The following is a 24127-nucleotide window of genomic DNA, read 5'->3' on the forward strand; positions in this document are numbered from 1 at the left end:
AGATTTTTCTTTGGTAGTATGTACTGAGTAATTTAAGAATATCACGTCATGAGCAGAGAGTCCTAGAGCGGATGTCTTATCTCTCTCAAACCTCAGGGAACGCACGCAAGTAGGAAAGAGAATGCAGCAGCTATTCAGAATTTCAAAATCATCTGAACGAACGACGTTCGCTAACAGAGCAGACGTTTTACGTCATTGCAGACTGAGAAGATTAGATATCACGTTTGACATTTGGTTCGTTCATGATTCACAGAATGACGCGAAGACGTTAGAGTAGGTGTCACGCTATTAGAGAATCGCAACGAATTGTGATGTGAAGCAACTATCAAGTTGAAAATCTTAACCCTACGTAAACAAAAGTATGTATTTAAGTGTTTCCGAAATACTGTGACATCGTTAGGTACAACACAAAGTATAGTAGAAATAAATGTTGCGTGGAGCGCATATTAACTTTAGGTGGATCTCCCAAACTGATGCCAAGGTTCATCATTCATCAGTTACCAAGCTATTTTAGTAAATGTTTTAGAACTCACCACCGAGGTGAATCTAACCTGCTCAGACAAAGAAAAGAACCTACGTTAAATGTACGAGGGTTGGAACTTTAATAGTGGCAACTATTTATTTACAGCTCGTACAAAATAGATATGTTCAAAAGGTTTGCTGACCTTCAGAGTAGTCACCAGCATTGTGTATAACACGTTGCCAGCGATGTGGAAGTCGTAGGGTACTCTTAGCAGTGCCAGTTGTGTTGACAGTTCGAGCGTCGCGGTCTATTGCCCGACGAAGGTGTAGCAGTTCTGAAGCGAATGCCGTGAAGTGTTTCCTTCAGTTTAGAAATCGAGTTGAACTCACGAGGGCTTCAATGACGGGAGTGTAGTTGGTGGTATAGCACTTAGCAACCCCATCAGTGAAACAAATCAGTAACAGCTTGCACTGCAAAATGCTGGTTAGGTCCTGCAGAAAGTGTCATGACTTCTGTTCCTAAGGTGGTCGTAGATTGTGTTCCAAACATGAACAGCATAGAGACAGAAGTAATGAACTTTCTGCAGGACCTGACCATCATTTTGCAGGAGAATGCTCAAGCACTTACAGTGCAAGCTGTTACTGATTTGTTTGACTGCTGGGGCTGCTAAGTGCTATACCACCTACTGCACTCCTCTGACTTAAGCCCTCGTGAATTCAACTCCATTTCTAAACCGAAAGAAATACTTCGACGTTAGTTTCAGAACTGCTACAAATCCGTCGCCGGCCGTTGTAGCCGAGCGGTTCTAGGCGCTTCAGTCTGGAACCGCACTGCTGCTACGGTCGCAGGTTCGAATCCTGCCTCAGGCATGGATGTGTGTGATGTCCTTAGGTTATTTAGGTTTAATTAGTTCAAAGTCCCATAGTGCATAGAGCCAGTTGAAAAAATCCGTCGGGCAATAGACCGCGCCGCTCGAACTGTCAACACAGCGGGCATTGCTACGAGTATCCTACGACTTCCACATAGCTGGCAACGGGTTATACACAATGCTGGTGACTACTTTGAAGGCCAGTAAAACTTTGAAACATGTATCTATTTTGTACGAGCTGTAAATAAATAGTTGCCACTATTAAAGTTCTGGTCATCGTATGAGCAGTTTTTAAGACTTTGAATGAGCTGGACAGTTTCATATTTCACTTCAGTGGCTAGATGCTCTCACTAAGCCCGATGTTGATGTCTCGCTGCGGTCATCCTCACAGAATTCATGTAACACAAACATACATGCCTGTTTGGAAATATATATATTAGTTAAAGAAACCACGGTAGATTCCTTTCCCCAATGCGTGGCTTATCCATTCGTCAGTCTCTATTAACTTTGTTTATAACAGGACAAAATACCTTGAAGGAAAAACTGACCTAATCTTGTATTTTCTTGCCTTACTTACTAATACGCTAGTGCTTGACATGTCCATGGAGTTTTCAGTGTACTGTGTACAGAGCAATGATAATGGTAATGAATGAGTGAATGAATGATACTAATATTTTAGACTGCCTACTTCACATAGTTTGAGTGAAACTTAACTAGACCCAGACCAGCGTTTAAAATACCAATGAAACAGTGTGTTCAAGTTTGTTGAACTTTTTTAGTGTATTAATACTGTGTAACGACCAAATAAAGCATTCATTAATTAAAGCCACGAAAACTAAAACTCACAATCCACTGCGAAATTTATCGTTCATAGCGACTGTTCGGCTCTATATTGACTATTAAAGACTGTTCTTCTACCTGGTCCGTTAGCATCTACGTCATAGCTGTATTTGTACCCAATAACGTGAAGTTATGCTCAATAGAAATACTATAATTGTGAATAAAAGGTTGTTGGGTTGTGAAGTATATGATAGAGCAGAGATGGAGCAGAGATGGAGCGGAGTGATGGATTCCAGTTCCTCGCAATTAATCTTGATCGAAGTTCAGTTTCCGAATATTGATAACACAGAATGTTGCATGGTAGAACACTGTTGTGTGAAAGAGATTTTGATGCATCCGGATAATTACTGAGAAGTCTTTTTAAATTGTGCCGCCATGTAATGCCTTTTACTTCGTGAGGTTGTTTCGAAAAAGTTGAGATTGGGTAGTCTAAGCTTACTGTGTACACTCGTTTGAGGGACAAAAGGAGAAACATTTTACGTGAATTGTTTCCTTACTCCTCACGTTCTCCGTACACGAGAAGCTGTACAGACCTGTGTGGTGCACAACATTAGGTTGTTTGTATTAGGCCAGTGTAGTATCTCTGCGATAACCGGCCGTTTTCGCGGCTTTGTCCCCGTGCCGACTCGCTGACTGATCTTGCAGCTGATTCTAGCCTCACTGACTAAATGGGACATGGCCATTAAGATCTTTCAACCGGCGGAGGCAGTTGCGAATTGGCGTTCACTATCTGCAGGGGATTGCCAGTTGATCTGGCAATTGACACACGCTGTCAGCGAGGTCGCTGCTGTTGTCCTCGTTCGCTAAATCTTTAGGATTGACATGAAGCAGACATTTCTGGCTAATTCGATCTGTAGAACTACAGTGGAATTCAAACTGAAATTAAAATTTAGTCACTATAAACTTCATGAATTAGGTTATTTGCTCCAGTTAATTGAGAATCATGTTTCACGGTATTTTGCCATCCTGACACCTCACTGAACTTTCAGACGCGCTTATCCACATCAACGTAAATCTGAAACCAAACGTAATACAAAAGTAGTAATAGCAGTGAATGTGGAATTCTGTGCTTATGCGAAATAATTATTCTGAAAACCAGATGACACTTCATTCTAATTAGTCTGTGGTACGAAAGTCTGAATAAAACAGAAGAGGGAAATGATAAAAGAAGTCTTTTACAATATAGGATTTGAGTCTAAGAAGTCTCAAGACTTGCTTTTCAGCACATGAATTGCACGTTCTATGTTGGCGTTGATCTTGCCTCCGCGGAGCGAACGGGACTAGAAAGTTTTGCCGCATTGCGATTTTTCGACGTAAATGGCCATCAGCAGTAACCTGCCACAATATTACCAAAACAAGACTTTCTTGCCAAAAGTGGCTGTTCCGTAAATTTGCTAATATGGGGCCGTAGAATTCGCCTAGGAATTTCAGTGGCTCAATTCAGAGTGAGTTAGCATTGTGCAATGGTAAGACGCACTCACAGCAGAGAGGACAGCACTTCAAATCCGCCCGACCATTCGAGTTCACGTTTTCCGTGACTTCGTTAATCGCTTACGGCGAATGTGTGGATGGTTCCTTTGAAATGGCAAAGTTGAATCTCTGCGTCTTCCTCTTTCCTCAGCCCTAATGCCGTCTTTAAAGACGTTGTCATCAGCCGGCCATTGAACCATAATCTTCCTTCTTCAGTGGCTCACTAATTATCGTAACTACAACAACCCGTCAGCGAAGTCTTCAGATTTGTTAGTGATGGGAAATAATTACTGGTGTGGTTTATCTTTATCCTGTCGCTAAACCAACCTTGAATACAATGTGGGACACACAAATTCTTATTATTGATGCGTTATTTGCTTGCAGCTTCTGTGGATTTGCTTGCAGCTTCTGTGGATTTGCTTGCAGCTTCTGTGGATTTGCTTGCAGCTTCTGTGGATTTGCTTGCAGCTTCTGTGGATTTGCTTGCAGCTTCTGTGGATTTGCTTGCAGCTTCTGTGGATTTGCTTGCAGCTTCTGTGGATTTGCTTGCAGCTTCTGTGGATTTGCTTGCAGCTTCTGTGGATTTGCTTGCAGCTTCTGTGGATTTGCTTGCAGCTTCTGTGGATTTGCTTGCAGCTTCTGTGGATTTGCTTGCAGCTTCTGTGGATTTGCTTGCAGCTTCTGTGGATTTGCTTGCAGCTTCTGTGGATTTGCTTGCAGCTTCTGTGGATTTGCTTGCAGCTTCTGTGGATTTGCTTGCAGCTTCTGTGGATTTGCTTGCAGCTTCTGTGGATTTGCTTGCAGCTTCTGTGGATTTGCTTGCAGCTTCTGTGGATTTGCTTGCAGCTTCTGTGGATTTGCTTGCAGCTTCTGTGGATTTGCTTGCAGCTTCTGTGGATTTGCTTGCAGCTTCTGTGGATTTGCTTGCAGCTTCTGTGGATTTGCTTGCAGCTTCTGTGGATTTGCTTGCAGCTTCTGTGGATTTTAATTTAAAAAACCTACCTGTTACCAACTGTTCATCTAAAATTGTTAGCCATGTGTTTGTGACTATTACAGTGCCATCTGTCACAAAGCGAAGATAGTGCTCGAACTAAGACTTCCGTTTTGCTTTACGTACTACATGAATATGTAATAAAAAATGGGGCTCCTGTTTTAAAAAAACGCAGTTGATACCCGTTTGACCTATAGTAGCGCCATCTGGGTTCCCCCTTCAAGCTAGACAAGTTTCGTTCTTTGTAGTTTTTTCGTTTGACGCATATTTCGTCAGATACCTGGCCCGGTCACGATCAGTGGACCACCCTGTATATAGGACCAGACTTACTGTAAAGCTTCACCAACTTGGAATCGCCATTTGTGATAAACTCCTCAAAAAATGAATGTTTGTTGGCAGGATATTAAAATTTAATTTTTGAGAAGTAGGATCGGTGTGGCAGTATAGAGCTGAACCTAGGTTAATTTTTAGTTTTTTTTGTTACTGCAGGTTACAGCTACAAATTCTTATTTGGTGACAAGTGTTGAAGCATTAGCTGCAGCAGGTTTAGATTACATGCTGTTAAGGAAGTAGCATATGCATCTTCAGCTGTATTCTCGTAACAGAAAACTTTCCATCCATGATTTCACAGTTGCATTTTTTAATTCTTCTGCCGGCTCCGCTGTCGATCGTTGTTATTTTCAGTTACTTTAAGGGAAGGGCAACGTATGCTCCTTGCCTCCGATGCTACAGTACTGCACACACAGTCGTACGAACAGTTCGGTACGACATGTTGAACGCGATATGAGAAATATCATAAGACTGTGCGACCGTATTTACGGTCTGATCGATGTTACAGTGACTGTGGTAGCTACATGGAAAACCTAGCATTCATCTTGATCTATCTGCAGCCTGAAAAAGCAACCAGACGTATGTGATTTTAATTATGCAGCCACAACCTAACGTTCTTTGAATATGAGAAATAAATTAGTAGCGTAAAATTTACTTCAGCGGCAGGAATGTAACTGAGAGCTTAGCCGAAGCTTTCCCATAATATGGTCAGCACAGTGGAAGCTTTCACTTATACTGTATTTTCCCCCCAGGTGAAACTTTAAAAACGGTTGTGTACTATCCGGACGTAGTACTGATTCTCTCTCGTCAGATGGAAGAGGCTGAGAGAGAGAGAGAGAGAGAGAGAGAGAGAGAGAGAGAGAGAGAGACACACGCTCTTCACGCCATTGTCAGTGGAGACGGGAGGCGCTTATGAAACGTGCTTTATCAGGTAACAGCTCTGAATGAATGTTAAGAGCCAGCTTTGGGCGAGCCGTTCAACCGACCACGTATCTTGCATTTTAGCACGGCGCCTAGGTTCAATAGGGAAAAACATGTTTCTTCTTAGGTTAGTGGCTCAGCGGGTGCCACACTGTGAATTCAGTGATAAATGGTTCGGTCTCCAGACTGTCCTCGGAATTCTTAATCGCCTGTAGCTTCATTCTGTATGTGTCAGAAATGTTAAGCTGCATCACGGTTCGAAGTCTACGTTAAACTATAGATCTCCTTACAAGAGGAGAATTAGGATTCAACTTCCCACCGCCGAAGGGTTCATTACAGATGAAGTGTAAGCTCAGAATGGGGAGGGTGAGAAGATACTAGCAGTGCTCTTTCGTAGGACCATCCCGACATTCGCCGTAAGTGAATTAGTGGAATAATAGAGAACCTAAATCTGGATGGTCGATCGAGCTTTGGAAAAGCCTTCTTCCAGAACAAGTGTCGAGTGTCTTACCACTGAGCCACCTCGTTTCAACGGGCTTTCTTTTCTGGCTGGGTAAGTAAGTTCAAAGGCAGGAGTTCCACATTCCATGCATCATTTTAGGCGATCGTAATGACGTGGAACAAGACATTTTACATTCATATATAAATGTGGCTACGTTTTAATCATTTAAAAGATTATTTTTGTTTTCATTGTGTCTGTGACTAGTGAAGCTCTTGTGCGTTCAAATAAAACTTCGGTTTAGTAGATGCGTGCTATTGTGCTTCGACTGCATGTACATAGTTTAAATGGTTCGTTGCCGCCTGCAACTGTTAATTTTTTTGTGTATTCGTTGTATGCTTCCACAGTTTTGGTATTAGACTATTGTAGAGTAACTTTACAAAACATAGATCGATTGCACGTTACGCTATACAAGCCTCCGCAACTGTATCTGTTGCAAAAGTTACCACCGTCATTTTCCTTAGGAGTACAGGAATCGTCATAAGATTGATATCCCTAACACCGTTAGTACGGATACACGTCACAGTTAGTGAAATTGAATATATTCCACGTACCATCGCACTTCCCCCACACGTTATGGTCCAGAATATGTAATGTTATGGGACTACCAAAATGCTATTTCAAAGGTAGTGCGGCCGTAACATGTTGTTGAGTGCTATGGTATGCGAAATACGCCCGATTTTAAAAACTGTAATGTGCACCCGTATTAACGGTTCCAGTGATAAAAATTTTATGACGACACCAGCATTCGTGACTATAATGACGGTGACCACTATCGAAATATACACACCTGTAGAAAATTGTATGGCATAATGTGCTAGCCTTGACATTTTTGTACATACACTCCTGGAAATTGAAATAAGAACACCGTGAATTCATTGTCCCAGGAAGGGGAAACTTTATTGACACATTCCTGGGGTCAGAAACATCACATGATTACACTGACAGAACCACAGGCACATAGACACAGGCAACAGAGCATGCACAATGTCGGCACTACTACAGTGTATATCCACCTTTCGCAGCAATGCAGGCTGCTATTCTCCCATGGAGACGACCGTAGAGATGCTGGATGTAGTCCTGTGGAACGGCTTGCCATGCCATTTCCACCTGGCGCCTCAGTTGGACCAGCGTTGGTGCTGGACGTGCAGACCGCGTGAGACGACGCTTCATCCAGTCCCAAACATGCTCAATGGGGGACAGATCCGGAGATCTTGCTGGCCAGGGTAGTTGACTTACACCTTCTAGAGCACGTTGGGTGGCACGGGATACATGCGGACGTGCATTGTCCTGTTGGAACAGCAAGTTCCCTTGCCGGTCTAGGAATGGTAGAACGATGGGTTCGATGACGGTTTGGATGTACCGTGCACTATTCAGTGTCCCCTCGACGATCACCAGTGGTGTACGGCCAGTGTAGGAGATCGCTCCCCACACTATGATGCCGGGTGTTGGCCCTGTGTGCCTCGGTCGTATGCAGTCCTGATTGTGGCGCTCACCTGCACGGCGCCAAACACGCATACGACCATCATTGGCACCAAGGCAGAAGCGACTCTCATCGCTGAAGACGACACGTCTCCATTCGTCCCTCCATTCACGCCTGTCGCGACACCACTGGAGGCGGGCTGCACGATGTTGGGGCGTGAGCGGAAGACGGCCTAACGGTGTGCGGGACCGTAGCCCAGCTTCATGGAGACGGTTGCGAATGGTCCTCGCCGATACCCCAGGAGCAACAGTGTCCCTAATTTGCTGGGAAGTGGCGGTGCGGTCCCCTACGGCACTGCATAGGATCCTACGGTCTTGGCGTGCATCCGTGCGTCGCTGCGGTCCGGTCCCAGGTCGACGGGCACGTGCACCTTCCGCCGACCACTGGTGACAACATCGATGCACTGTGGAGATCTCACGCCCCACGTGTTGAGCAATTCGGCGGTACGTCCACCCGGCCTCCCGCATGCCCACTATACGCCCTCGCTCAAAGTCCGTCAACTGCACATACGGTTCACGTCCACGCTGTCGCGGCATGCTACCAGTGTTAAAGACTGCGATGGAGCTCCGTATGCCACGGCAAACTGGCTGACACTGACGGCGGCGGTGCACAAATGCTGCGCAGCTAGCGCCATTCGACGGCCAACACCGCGGTTCCTGGTGTGTCCGCTGTGCCGTGCGTGTGATCATGGCTTGTACAGCCCTCTCGCAGTGTCCAGAGCAAATATGGTGGGTCTGACACACCGGTGTCAATGTGTTCTGTTTTCCATTTCCAGGAGTGTATAATAGATAATGGCCTAGGATCGAAACTGCGCAGGCGCACAGCGAATAGAGAGACTGCGGCCGGTGGCACTGAATCGTTCCAACAGTTCATCCTACCCGCGGACCCAGTCTCAGTGAAGTTCACTGATGTAAATACGGTGATTGGGAATGAGATAACAATTAGATCGACTGTAGTGTGCCGGGGTGGGGTAATACTGGAAAACTGTATGAGGGAGTAATCACTATCACTACTACTACTACTTCTACTTCTACTTCTCTCTCTCTCTCTCTCTCTCTCTCTCTCTCTCTCTCTCTCTCTCTCTCTCTCTCTCTCTCCCCCCCCCCCTCCCACCCCTCCTCGCCCCCTCTCCCTCCCACCCAGCCTCGCAGCCTCGAGAACGTGACTCCGCTGATGCAACCTGTTGCACGGGGCGTGAATCCTAAGCAAGGCTAGTTTCCATTCCATTTCCACAGTTTAAGATACGGGTATAATTTTGCTGTCGCAAGTACATAAAGATCGAATACGCAAGTGGTATCGGTGGACGAACTGTAATTAAAGACGTTCCAGCCAAGAGTGTTCTGAAGCGGTCTTTCAGAATTCGACCGGTTTAGTACATACGCAATAATAATAGTGGCTTCAGCTATGGGTATCAGTTGTTACTCATATCTGAACGGTTTCAGGGGTACAATACACGATCTTCAGGTCCCTAGGTACAGCAAACGTATTGTTCAACATACTGCACAAAACCAGTGCTAAAATAGTGAAGACATGAATTACAAAAACTCTCTCCAAGGTAACATTTTTTATTTCTCGTTTTTGAGAACCAACAGTCTATACTATAGATGAAAGTGATTGTTGAGGACTTTATTACTCTTGAATATAATAAGATTTACATTTAAGTTTTTTGGAACTGAAACATATTTTAAAAAGAAACTATCCTTACAATGAAGAAATGCTACTTGTAATACAGCAGGTTACATTAAGTTAGCTGCGATACGCCACACAGTTCATCCAACTAATGCAGGTATGCAATTTGGAGTGAAGTTTTTGTAAGTATGGTATATTGTAACAGTGAGATCAGATTTCGTGTATGTAACAACATATGTTTCTCGATGAACAGGCCTCTGTGATGACCGTTTTCTTTATGCGACCGATAAAGTGTTCTGCCACATAAGCTTCACTTTTAATCCTTCATATTTGTTCAATCAGTTCCTTGAGTCACAACCCTGGCTATGGTCATTACCATACAGCACTTTGGTACACGTATTTTGTTATGTGGAGCCATATAATTCCTATTGAAATTCTTTCTCGACATTCACCGAACTCTTTACTTTCCTACTAAAGCCACTTAAGTCATTCTGTCATACTGCGTCTACGTGGTACTGCGGGCAATTTACGTCTCTCCCCAGTGGTTTCGTCAGAGATTAAACACCGTGCAATATTAATCATGTTACTACGTAAGTCTATGGATCAGACATTTTAAGATCTTAATTCCTACTGAGAACTGCGATGCAGTCGTATTCTCCACAGACGAAATGTATTTAGAAACAATTAATTACCGTAACATAGTAATAGCAACATAATCCAGATTATAGACTGAATCTAATGTATTATCACATTCCGCAGACATAGATGGTCATGGACACTTACTAGAAGTATAATGATATTCTCGCGTTGAACACGTGATAAGCATTCGTTGTAGAGGTGATCATTTTTGACTTTCCATACGAACTTACACATTGTGATTTAATACGTATATTATACTCCTTATAGTAAAACAGACTGAACTGACGCTCACGTCAACCCACAGATATCACATGCTATATTTATTACACCATTACAAATCAGAGAAGTCAGCTTCAGGAATGATAAACATGTAGTAGTATTTATCCTTTTACCACATTAAATTTAGTTACATAGACGAAATTCTATCTCATTGCTTTATGCCACACTTTTCGCCTGGCGGATTAGTATCGAGGACTGGTGTGTCGGGCAGCCTGTGGATGGTTTTTAAGGCGGTTTTCCATCAAGCTTCCCGAATGCGGGCTGGTTCCGCTTATTCCGTCTTTTACACTAATCGGCGATTGCTGCGCAACTGGGGCCGAACAGCACAATAACCCTGAGTTCGGTGTTAGGCGGCAGTGGGGTGGGTGGACTGCTGTGACCTGTTGTGGGGTTGTGAACCACTGAGGGCTACGGCGGGACGAAGCGTCTCCGTCGTTTCTAGGTCCCCGGTTCAATAAACATACACTATACAACACTACACGTACAGAAATTCCACTAAATATCTTTTACTTACCGTAGTTGGACGAATTGTGTGGGGCATTGCTATATAGCCACATCTAACCTATTACATTACAAATAGTGTCTCTACCCTATATGGAAAGTTTAACATGTTTGAGCGCCAACCAAATTAACTGTGAATGTTTATGTTATAAACAAGAGTAATGAAGTCCTCAAAAACCCTATATACCTACATTACGTGCTGTTTGGCCCTCCAAGAAAACAAAAATTACGAATTTTTTAAAACACACACAGTGTAACTGATGGTTTCACTATTTAAGTGTTTTCTCGTATATTGTGTTACGCTACATATTTCTCGTACTTACAGACCTGGAGATGAACCGTACCACAGAAACTGGTCGAACATAAATAAAAACACACAAAGGCGAAGGAATCATTATTGCATATAAACACAGCAACTGCCGTCCCCGTAACAGTCATAAGATGAACGTATCTAATTAAGTTTGGTTCGTTTCCTACGACGTGTTACGCTGTGGCCGAGCGGTTCTAGGCGCTTCATTCCGGAACCTCGCTGCTGCTGCTACGGTCGCAGGTTCGAATCCTGCCTCGGGCATGGATGTGTGTGATGTCCTTAGGTTAGTTAGGTTTAAGTAGTTCTAAGTTCTAGGGGACTGATGACCTCAGATGTTACGTCCCGTAGTGCTTAGAGCCATATGAACCATATATGAACCTACGACGTGTTAATATTTATGCGAATTCTGAATGTAGATAAGTAGTGTATATTAATCAAAATACGCTTCGTTCTTGGAGATTAAAATGGAAAGAAAGGTAAAACACGGCGGTAGCAATCACTCTAAATTTCCTGCAAAACCATAAAGGGGCCATCCAACTTGGCTTAATAATACTGTATCATGCTTTCGCTCCGTAAGATAATACAGAGCCTTCGAACTAAGCTCAGATCGCTAGCGCACTGACTGGTGATCAGTTGGTGTACCTTAGCCATTATCCTGACACATCAGAGCGAGCGAAGTTCCTTCTAACAAAAATAATCAGGCTTGCTGCAACCGTGTCGGACACAATCATTCCCAAACTTCTGAATCATTGCTGTGATGCCATAATGTGTACCTCTTTAGCGTGCGATAGCGTCTTGTCCACAAGGCTACTGTGGAGCAGTACTTACCACTACAGCTTTCTTTCCCTGTATAATAAGCGCAATAATGGTTCAAATGGCTCTGAGCACTATGGGACTTAACTTCTGAGGTCATCAGTCCCCTAGAACTTACAACTACATAAACCTAACTAACCTTAAGGAATCACACACATCCATGCCCGAGGCATGATTCGAACCTGCGACCGTAGCGGTCGCGCGGTTCCAGACTGAAGCGCCTAGAACCGCTCGGCGACTCCGGCCGGCTAAGTGCAATAATTCTGTTACTTATTGCAGATAGAGATTGTTAGCGCCGTATGACCGTTGGTACTCATAGTTCAGAGTACTGAACGTTGCTAAGAGAGATCACATATAGCAGCTAAGTAAGATTTCGGTATACAGAGTAGAGCAGTTCTTCCTGGATGAAAGTGAGTAAGAACGAATGTAAGAAAATTGTCTCCAACTGTTATCAATCCCCAGTTCATATGCTACGAATTAGTGCACGTAAACGTGGAAGTAGCCACGACATGTACATAAAACATGAAATGATGACCCAAAACGTAATGACTACCTGCTTTATGGCTTGTTTTTTCCGTCTTTAGAATGAAATGCATCGGTGCTTCTGCGTGTCAGTGGTACAACAGTTTGTTGGTAGGTTTGTGGAGGTATATGGTATTAGACGCCTACGTATAGGTCATGCAATTTGCATAAATAACGAGCCGCTGAATAGCGTACGCGATGGTGATCCAGATATGTTCGATAAGATTTACATCAGGAGAATTGGTCGCCGAGACATCGACGTAAGTTCACTACAATGTTCCTCAAACCACTGTAGCACGGTTCTGGCTCAGACACAAGGACAATAATACTGCTGAAAAATGACATCGCCCTCGGGGAAGGCATCAAACATGAAGGGATGCAGGTGGTTCGCAGCTGTCAGCGTGCCTTAGATTACGACAGGTTCCATGCAAGCGTCGGAGAACGTTCCCCACGTCCTGACATGAGCAACTACACTTAGGACATATTTGCATGGTGACAGCTCTGCGTAGGCTCGATCCTGTTTTGCGTTCATTGGTCTGCATCGAAGAAGGAGGAGGAGGAGAAGAAGAAGAAGAAGAAGAAGACCAGATTTGTAGGTATATTATCCCGGAGTGTCCAGCGTATCTACAAGGAATGGTGCACCACTTGCTGCCATGTAACGTGGCGTAAGAACACTGATCATAAAGATCTTACACAACAGGAACCCGAGACTAGTGTCATACACTGCCAATGACAACACTAGACAGGAATTGCCGCATTTAATGAATTCAGATGCATCTCGACCAATGTCAGAACTGCGTGCAGTGCACATTGAGTCAGTATACTGCAAAAGAACGTTACCGGGAGAGACACATAAAAGCTACTGTTGACTTGGCCAAACGAGGCAAAGTGGACAGTAGCTAACTGAAGCATGTAGTGTGGTCCGAAGAGTTGCGATTCTGCTACGTTGTGTGCAGCGAGAATCCAAATGCGGCCTTCAACCCGCAGTGTGTGGAGTGTGTGCTTCAGGTCGGCGGTATTACGAGGTTTTCAGCGTGTTCTTCGCAAGACTCATTTAGTGTACAGTGAACATGAATCAGGATTCATTCATTAAATTTTGCGAGTCCAGCCGCACACACCCTTCCTACCTTCATTCCTCTTTCAATGTTTCGGCCATATATCGTCCGGCCATCTTTAGAGTGAGCCAACTGAAGTTACGATACCCAACAGTACTTACTCTGTTGTTCCAGACTACAGAAGAGACAAGTGCCAGACTCAGATGGGCGGGAGAGTGTGCGCATAAATTGAAACTGTTGCTGCTCGGTCGATCCATGCTGGGGATATCAGTGTGTCATTATTAGTTGCACTCTCTAAATGTAATGGATCAATTATTACGCCGCGAGAATATCAAGATGCACATGAACCAGGATGTTTTTTCAACATTCTATGTGTTGCCCTTTCTTCTCCATCTTCATGATGACTATGCTTATGAACATTATCGTTATCACGATAATAGCCCTTTTCGCAGGGCTGCACGCACACGTTTCTGGTTGCACGCACACGTTTCTGGTTGCACGCACACGTTCCTGGTTTCACGAACACTCGGTCAATCTATTGCAACTCGACTGGCTCGCTATATCAAACGACAGAAAATGTGTGCGACTATGTGGAGCAGCTGGAATAGCTTAGCAGTAAACATCGCCGCAGTCCGATAGCTCTGGAATCTAATGATTGAGGCATTTCAGCTGGGAATGGCGTATCTGAAGAAAATTTACGGCAGTCTTCTCTGCCGAATTCAGGTGATCACAGGAGTAGAGGTGGTGGTATACGGTATTAGTGAGATATGGCCGAGCGCTGAGATTTTTTCTGTTGAAGTGTATATTTTACGTTTTAGTAAATTAAGACGATAGCAGCTCTTCTGGTGTTGAGGTTGCTTCTGATGTGCAACCAGAAAGTTATGACAACACGTGCTGTAGAATCATTTTAATATTAGTTCATATGAATATTTGCCTCACACTGAGTTGGAGACGGTTGGTGTGTTGCAGCGGTCGCTGTTGGACCTGATGTAAGAAGAGGAATGAAGCAGTGAGCATGTACGCCCGGAGGACGTGGCTGCTGCGGCTGAGCGTGTGCCTGAACGTGGTGGTCCTGCTGTACGCATGCTCGTATCTCGCCACCTCTCGCAATGGTGTCGACTTCGTGGAGGAGACGGTGTCCGGCCGCAGCCTGGCGGCGCTCGACACGGCGCAGCTACCCGTGTCCAGCGCGGCCGACGCCACGTCGCGCCCGCCGCCCAACGAGCCGCAGCCGCCTCTCAGTGCCGTCAGTACCTCGCTCTAGTCTTCCACAATAACCTCCCGCATAAACTGAGGTTTTGCCGAATTAATGATACAGCTAAGCAAAAGTATGCATTAAGTTGGAGCTACTTAGTGATTCAGCCATTGGAAGCAGGGGAGATCATTTAATCTGGGCAGTCATAGCGTTCCATAAGGTTCAATATTAGGTCCATAACACGTAATAAATAAGCAGAACAGTTTCTCTTTCAGTGACGCTAATACTGAAATCAGTCCATACATACATGTAGCAATAGAACAAATAAGGCTTTAAAACTGTTATTGCATAGTTTTCTGCAAATTGTCTCTCTAAATTTCAAAAGAAACAGTGTAGGGTGGAAACTGTAAGACTTTTAGGTGTCCATATCGGTTAGAACTGAAGCTGGAAATAACACATTCGTGAACTAAAAAACCCTCAGCTCAGCCACAATTGCACTTCGAATCACTGCAAATCTTGGAGAGGCAAATCAATGGCGTTCTTTACGTATTCTAAATCAGCAGTGTCGTATGGAACTATGTTCTGGAGCCACTCGCCTTTAAGACAAGTTCTCACTGCTTAAAAACGTGCTGTAAGAATTTGGTTACCACTCACGGTAATCTTCTAGACATGTTTTGAGTTAGACATTTTTATTTCTGTTACAGTGTATACAGGGTTGTCATTTTAACTTCAGACAAATATCTCGAAAACAACGCAGGTGAAAAGTAATTAGTGAAGGGTACATCTATCCGTTCCAAAACTGGCAACCACCTAATCACATTCTGGCGTGGGCGGGGTCAACGTTGTACTTTCAAATGGGAAACCCCCGTTCTTGTTGTAATTCGGATTTTACGCCAAAAAATACGTACGGTTTACTCAAACCATTGCCTCCCATTCGTGGTATGTGACGCTGTAATCTACAAATTCAAGTGTACCTGTTTCTGCAATTAAGAAACGACGCATGTGATTCTACATTTAATTTACGATCTAAATGTAAACCTTTGTGATCTAACGGTTGATACGCCAGAAATTTGCTTTAGTGTTGCAAATTGGGCTGTACAGTACAGTACAGTTTGGTTAGCCGTTTAAGTCTGTTGAGGGACTACGTTCAGCGTCATCCAGGAAAAAGACGTGGATGTAGTAGTTTCCTGTTCCTACCTGGATGCTTGACATCCTAAACGAATTCTAAATTACGTTTACCATATAAGAAATTTAATAAACCGAGAATACCGAGATGTGGATTAAAAACTCGCACACAATGAGTTAAGTACCGATTTTTGCTAGGGTTTCAAAATATATACTGGCCGCGACAAAACTGATCAAAATAAAAGGGCATCAGAAAATGTTTTCATGGACTTTGCATCATCCGTACTGAATAAGAGATACGTTTTCTCTCTTGACAACTGGTACCCTCCAACTATTTTTTAAAATTACCAAGGAAAATAGATGTTGTTGAGACAATACGCAGCAATAGGCAAAGGTGCCAAAAATATTCAAAAACAGATTTCAAAGGAAAGTTTTAATCATTTGTTGGCCCTGAGACGGAAAGACGCGTCGTGTGTGTGACATCAACGAAACTCTAAAGCGCAGAGATGGTTGAACACACAAACCGTTAAGAAAAAAATTAAGTCCAAATGCATCCTCGAATATAATAAGGAATGGGTGGAATTTGATCGTCAAGATCAGATATTGGCCTGTTTCCCCAATAATGAGAAAAATTTTCGGAGGGGCCGAAAACCTTTTTTTATGGTGTGTGTGATGTGGCTCTGGTCAATACGTACCTTATGCATGAAACAATACATCTTCAAACGAAGGAATCCTAGTCGATTACCGAATAAACACAGCGAAGGTAATTTTAAAAAATTTCCCATTATCGGACTACGAAAAGAGTGGAAAACTTTCACTAGGTGAAACACCACTTCAGCTCCCAGCGCAGTATTGGGCCCATTTACCACGACATCATATCATTCCGGCACCTACAAGAAACCAACCAAGGATGTGCAAATTTTGCATAGAACACGAAGTACGAAGCTAAACTACGTGGGAATGCACGGAGTGTTACGTGGCTTTACATCTACCACAGTGCTTTAGAAACTACCATGTCATAGACGACTACAAATTTTTGAAGTTGCAGGTATTTTCCTGTAATAAATTTGTTCAAACAGAGCATTTCTTCTTGTAATTCAAAGTTTTGTTGACGATACTTTACTTTTATTTGTCGTGTTATTACATTCTTTCTGAAGAAGTTAAATCTGAAAACATCCAAGAATATCAGTTTCTACGAGCGCGTGCTGGAAAGTAATGCCTCCCAATTTTTTTATCTTTAAACTCGTAAAGCCTTTTTAAATAAAACCAACCTTATTAACATTATCCATCTTTATTGGTGACGTCTACATATTTGCAGCCCTCTGCAGCTAGGCAGTTCCGAATTGTACAGAGTAACATGACCTAGCGTAACTAGACAGACGGAAATAAAATCTTAACACCGAAAAATAGTTAATACGGAGTAATGAAACTTCTGGAGTACATCTCTCTAGCTAATATATTTCAGTTATTAACATTGCAAGATCCCGAGTTAATGTAAGTCCGATGTACGCCATTGCAAATATGAATGCTGGTTCATTAATAACAGGTGTAACCCCCACAGTATTGGATGCAAGAATTCAAACGTGCATGCATTGTGTTGTACAGGTGACAAATATCAGTTTGTGGGAAGGCGTTCCATGCCTGTTGCACTAGGTCGGTCAGTAAAGGGGTGGTTAACGCTGACTGGATGAAGTTGGAGTTATCGTCCGATGGTGTCCCATATAAGCTCAATTGAAGACAGATGTGGCGATCGAGCGGGCCAAAGCAACATATCGACCTTCTCTACTGCATGTTTGGTTACCACGCAGTATGTGGGCGAGCTTTAGTCTGTTGGAAAACACCCCCTGGAATGCTGTTCATGAATGACAGCACAGCAGGTCAAATCACCAAGCTGACTTACAAATCTGTAGTCAGGGTGCATGAAATAACATGAGTGCTCCTGCTGTCATTCAAAATCGCACCCTTGATCGTAAATCCCACGTGTAGGTCCAGTGTGTCCGTAAACAGAATGGGTGCAGGTCCTCAGCTGGCCGCCTCCTAACCAACACAAGGCCATCACTGGCAGAGAGGCAGAATCAGCTTTCATTAGAGAAAACAGGACACCTCCATCCTGCCCTCAAATGAGCTCTCGTTTGAAACCATTGAAGTCTGAAGTGCCGGTGGTTCGGGGTTAATGAAATGCACGCTACAGCTATAATCTTTATGGTGCTAACCTTTGTGGTAAGTGTCGCGCGCCTTTTTCAGTCGGTGTTCATGGTCGAAGTTATTGGATTCTTTCGAGCTTTTATTGAATGCTGACAATGTTAATTTCGTGAAGTGTAATACATACATCCCGCAAACGGTTGATCCCTGCACCTCCCGTACACTCATTTTCGTCGCCCTACTGACTGACATACTGAGTCATTAGCAGCTTATATTTTTCCTGTCATAATTATTAACCCAACACTTTCAAATGAGCCCTACTAAAGATTGAACTTGCGACGTCGCACTCAAGCAGTTTCTTGTAGGTACATCTATATACACATTTATACTTCGCAAGCCACTGTAGCGGAGAGTACCTTATATCAATGTCCTTTTCTGATCCACTCCCAAATAGAGCGATGGAAAGACTGTATGCCTCTGTTCTGTTATCTTTGCGGTCCTTGGGCAAAATGTACGTTGGCAATAAACAGAATTGTTAAGCAGTCAGCTTCAAATGGCGGCTCTCTAAATTTTCTCCATAGTGCCCCGCGAAAAGAACTACGTCTTTTATCCAGGGATTCCCATTTGACTGAAAGCATCATCTCCATAATACCGACATGATGATCGAATACACCGGCAACAAATCTAGCGGCTCACTTCTAAATTGCGACTAAGTCCTCCTTAATCCGACCTGGTGGGGATCGCTAACACTCGATCAATACTCAAGAATAGGTCGCAGCACTTCTATTCGAGGTGTCCTGCAAAGAATACCAAACTTCCTAAAATTCGCCCCATGAACCGACGCCGATCGGACTTTCATACTACCGCCCTTACGTACTCGTTCCATTTCATATCGTTTTTGCTATGTTACGCACAGGTATTCAGTCGACGTGGCAGTGTGAAGCAACACACTACTAATGCTGTATTCGAACATTGTGGGTATGTTTTTCCTACTGGTCTGCATTAACTTCGGTTTTTCTACATATAGGGCAAGCTGTCATTCATCACACCACCAGAAATTTTGTGTAAGCCACATTATATCCCCCTACAGTCACTCAACGCCGCTACTTTTGACTGATTTATTGATGAGGTTATAGACGTAGCGGCGAGGTCACCAGTCCCGCGATTCGGAAGTTACTAAACGTTACTAAAAGTGGGCGGATCCAGTCACTTTGGTTAAAGTACAAAGCGAGCAAATGAAACTAGCAGTAGGAGGTATAAAAGGGTAAGCGAAATCTAAAAACTGAAAAAGAAACAGAGATAAAAGAGCGGTCTTTACACGGGAGAGTGGTCATCGACCTCAGATCTAGAAGCCCGAACCACAAATACCCTGCGGCTGCCCCTGCACCAGGAGCAAAGTAAACCTTACAACTGAAAATAAAAATCATTTTGAAGTAGGAAGCTGAGGACTAGTTCAACCATCCGTGAATCATCTGCTAATACTGAATACCAGAAATCTGGAAGGCTGAACTTAGTGCGAAGGGCCAAATGAAGGGGACAATCCACCAATATAAGGGATAACGTCAGTCTGGCTCGACAGCCACATTGTGGGGGTGGCTAGTTACACAAGAGAAAACACTTGGTGAGCCTAGTATGACCGATGCGTAGACGTATAAGACAGTTGACTCTTTCCGAGAGGAGCAGAAGGAAGAGCGCCAAATTGCAGTAGTCTCCTTGATTGTGTGGAGGTTATTAGTAACAACAGTAGTGCACCAGACGTCATTCCACTTCTGGGCAAAGAGAGATCTGATGTGTGTCTGCGTATCTGCACCTGGAATCATGAACGGGAATGGGGTTAAGTATCTGCTTCTCTAACCAGTCAGCCAGTTGATTCCCTGAGACACGCATATGACTTGGGACCTACAGAAAGACAACAGAGCAGGCGGCACAGCCGAGAGCAGAGAGAAGGTGACAGGTAGCAGAGACCAAAGGGTGACGAGAGTAGCATCAGTCTACAGCCTGAAAGCTACTCGTTGAATGGGTACATATTAGAACACTGTTGAGGGAGGCCTGAGCAACAAAATGAGTGGCCCTGTTAACAGCTAGCAGCTCTGCTGTGAACACACTACATGATCCCGGCAGCAAGTGGCGTCCCATGCCACAAGGTGACGTAAAAGCTCATCCTACCTGATCTACGGTTTTAGAACCGTCAGTGCAAAGGATCACAGCACCCTACAATTCTTCCTGAATGGAACATACAAGTTGCCACAATATCACAGTGACGACAGAGACTTTAGGACCCTGGAATAGATCGGTCCTAGCCCTTTGTCCAGACACCGTCCAAGCAGGGATGCAGGAGGAAGTACAAGGTGCACACTCCAGTGAGTGGAGGTGGAGATCCCGACAGAGGGACGTGAGACGCACTCCAACTGGCAATCGCACCCGAGGGTAGGCATCGGGAGGGACATGTCCCTCATTTGCAAAGAGGAGAGGATACACGGGATGGTCAGGAAATCGTCAAATGGCGACTGCGTAAAAAAACCTGGAGTAGGCTCCGTCGTATTTGTTAGAGGGGGAACCCCACTTTGCGAGGAGACTGTCGATAGGACTATTGCAAACGGCACCAATAGCCAGATGCACCCCATAATGATTAACAGGGTCAAATAGTTCCACAATGGAAGGAGCCACAGAGCCATAAACCTGACAAACATAATCTAGCCTGGCAAAACCAGAGCACGATAAAGATGGACAAGAGTAGCATGGTCGGTACCCCAAGATCTTTGGGCCAGGATGCGGACAGCATTATGCTTCCCCATGCTGGTAGTCTTCAGGTGGCTAATACAGGCCAGCCACATCAACATTTTAACAAAAGTAAGGCCCAAGAAACGGGACTTTGCTACAAAATAAAGGCGCTGGTCGCCTAAATAAAGCTCTGTATCGGAGTGGGTCGACAGCAAAAATGCACACCTGCGTTTTGGAGAGAGAAAACTGGAAGCCATGGGAGAGGGCGCATGCAGTGGGTCATTGGATGGCGCCCTGAGCTGGGGTTCAGCAGATGCTACAGAGTGGCAGCTGCATCAGATGCAAAAATCGTCGGCATACAACGCCAGGATAACCAGACACTCAACATAGGTTTCAAGCCAACCGAAGTCGATGAGGAAGTGTGTGGCACTTAAAACAGAACCCTGTGGGATACAGTTCTGCTGAACCCAAAGAAGGCTGAGTGAACTACCAACTCAAATCCAGAAGAGCCGGTGGGATAAAAATTTGCAGACAATCGGAAAGGGCCCATGACAGCATCAGTCATGGAAGGCAACTAAAATGTGATGGCTCTAAGCAATGACGTTTGCCTTATGTAGGTCGAAGAAAACCGCGACAAGGCGCGGGCAGTTAATAAAAGCCTGTCAGATTGCTGTTTCCAGTCTGAGTAAATGGTCAGTTGTAGGTCGTCCTCCCTGAAAGCCACACTGATACGAGGACAAAAGGCCCAGAGATTGGAGTACCCAACATAATTCGAAGCTAACCATCCTCTCTAACAATTTACGTAGTACGTTCATCAGACTAATTGGGCAATAGCTGTTGAGACACATTGGGTTCTTCCCAGGCTTAAGGACGTGGATAACGATGCTGTCTCGCCATTGTGATAGGGAGGCACCTGTGTGCCAAATTTGTTTGAAGATCCTGAGGAGATATTGCCTCTGGATAACGTCCAAGTGTTGCATCCTCTGGTTGTGGATGGAAACCGGGACTGCGGCAGTGTCATGTCAAGATCTAAGAGCCTGAAAAAATTTCCATTCATTGAAGGGTTCATTACAGGATTCGGCTTCGTGGGGCCTGAAACAGAGGGGGGTTTGTTCAACTTTGCATTTCTACTGGAAAAGGTAGCACTATAGGAAGAGGACGCCGATGCTGTTGCAAAGTGTGTCACAAGGTGTTCTGCACAGATCAATGGATCAGTACATAAAGTACCCTATAGGGTAAGACCCTAGACAGCTGACTGTCGCTGGCGGCCCGGAATGCTACGGAGCTTGGACCAAACCTGCGGCATACATCCCAAAAACATCCTGGACGGCAATGGTGTATGGGACGACGTCACTGTGGACAGGAATAGCATCAGATAGTGTTTTCGGACGAATCTAAATTCTATTCTGTTTGAAAATGATGGTCGCATTTTGGTTCGCAGCAGACGGGGAGCGGAATCACAGTGACTGCATTCGCACAAAACCCAAGGCGCCAATTCAAGGCTTTATGTTGTGCGGTGCTACTGGGTACACTCACAAATCACAGCTGGTGCGCGTCCAGGGCAGTGACCAATATGACTACATGAATGACACCCTGTGACCTAGACGCCATTTTTCAGCAATACCACATGTTGCTCAATGAACACGTGACTTCTTAGTGCCACAGGACTTAAGCCTTTTGCCCTCGCCCTCCAGATCACCAGATCTCTCGCCAATCGAAAATGTGTGGGATATGGTGAATCAACGGGTGCAGCGCTGTGGCCAGTTTCCAACCACTGCAGATGAACTATAGAACCAGGAGGATGCAGCATGGATGGCTATACCACAGGACGCAATTTTCGCGCCTTACACGCGTCGATGCCATCACGCATCGAACAACTTATCAGGGCCCATGGTGGACCCTATGCCTACTAGCCAACTGGACACATGCTGAACAGAAATGACAAACGCTGATCATTTCTGCAGAACATACTAATGTACATAGCCTGTGAATATGGAAGTTCGTCTCCAGTCGTTCAGTGTGTTCTGTCTTGTCTGAATATTGAGTGTGTTTAGCTGCAAGAGGCGGTCCAACGTAATTACGTGCGCAGCAAGAATTGTGGACATAGTGAGTTCTCTGTTAGCGCAGCGCGAACGTGGCAGTCCCGATCCCGAGCGTCCGCTGAAATTCCAGCCAGATTAAATTCACAACAGTGAGGCTATCCCCGTATGGAGACTGTACATGTGGAATGAAATGGCACCCCTAGTACTGGGTGATCAAAAAGTCAGCATAAATTTGAAAACTTAATAGATCACTGTATAATGTAGACAGAGGGGTAAAAATTGACACACATGCTTGGAATGACATGGGGTTTTATTAGAACCACCCCATATTGCTAGACGCGTGAAAGATCTCTTGCGCGCGTCGTGTGGTGGTGGTCGTGTGCTCGGCCGCCACTTCCGTCATGCTTGACCTCCCAGGTCCCCAGAACTCAGTCCGTGCGATTATTGGCTTTGGGGTTACCTGAAGTAAGTTTATCGTGATCGACAGACATCTCTAGGATGCTGAAAGAAAACATCCGACGCCAATGCCTCACCATAACTCCGGACATGCTTTACAGTGCTGTTCACAACATTATTCCTCGACTACAGCTATCGTTGAGAAATTATGGTGGACATATTGAGCATTTCCTGTAAAGAACATCTTCGCTTTGTCTTACTTTGTTATGCTAATTACTGTTATTCTGATCAGATGAAGCGCCATCTGTCGGGCATTTTTGAACTTTTGTATTTTTTTGGTTCTAATAAAACCCCATGTCATTCCAAGAATGTGTCAATTAGTACCTCTCTCTCTACATTATCCCGTGATTTATTCAGTTTTCAAATTTATACTGACTTTTTGATCACCCGGTATATCTGTCACCATCACGTGAATACGGGTTGTGCCGGCAGATAAGTTACAACCGTTTGCCTGGAGTAACCTGAACAAGACAATACACAGACGGGATCATACTTACCGTACATGTGGGTATATTGCTTCCGACTATGTTCAGCCTAAGACTTAACTGACTAGGAGTTGGTTCTGATGTAACAGAATTTTGGCTTAACGTGGCACTGCTTTCAAATGACTGTTTCTTTACACCAATCATTTTACTTAGATTCACTCTATCAATCGTCGTCAAGTGACTATTTTTCGTTTCTGGCTGCCTTTATAGAAATCATTTCTTAGGTAGGTAACCTTTACTACAAGTCAGAACCAGCTTTTATTAACAGATTTTGTGGGGGTACTTCACACGAGCTAATCCACTAAGGCAGACACTGTTTCGTTTGTTCTATTACACTTTTTCTCATAA

The 24127-nt window shown here is 44.3% G+C and overlaps 2 protein-coding genes across 5 annotated transcripts in view; one reads left to right on the top strand and one right to left on the bottom strand.

Annotated features, from left to right (window-relative positions):
* Positions 1-10953, bottom strand: part of LOC124722439 (RNA-binding protein 25-like) — a 105607-nt gene extending 94654 nt beyond the window's left edge. Inside the window, exons 1-2 of the mRNA XM_047247601.1 lie at positions 10927-10953; positions 3969-4616 (exon numbers count right to left, since the gene is read on the bottom strand). Coding sequence (XP_047103557.1) covers positions 3969-4616; positions 10927-10953 — 675 coding nt within the window. The remainder of the gene's footprint in view (positions 1-3968; positions 4617-10926) is intronic.
* LOC124721500 (beta-1,4-glucuronyltransferase 1) overlaps positions 1-24127 on the top strand; it is a 324876-nt gene that overhangs the window by 283537 nt on the left and 17212 nt on the right. For all 4 annotated transcript variants that reach the window (XM_047246514.1, XM_047246512.1, XM_047246513.1 and 1 more), the window contains one exon: positions 14583-14859. In XM_047246514.1, coding sequence (XP_047102470.1) covers positions 14629-14859 — 231 coding nt within the window. In that variant the 5' untranslated portion in view covers positions 14583-14628. The remainder of the gene's footprint in view (positions 1-14582; positions 14860-24127) is intronic.

This window comes from Schistocerca piceifrons, chromosome X (assembly GCF_021461385.2).
Source record: "Schistocerca piceifrons isolate TAMUIC-IGC-003096 chromosome X, iqSchPice1.1, whole genome shotgun sequence".
Lineage (NCBI taxonomy): Eukaryota > Metazoa > Arthropoda > Insecta > Orthoptera > Acrididae > Schistocerca > Schistocerca piceifrons.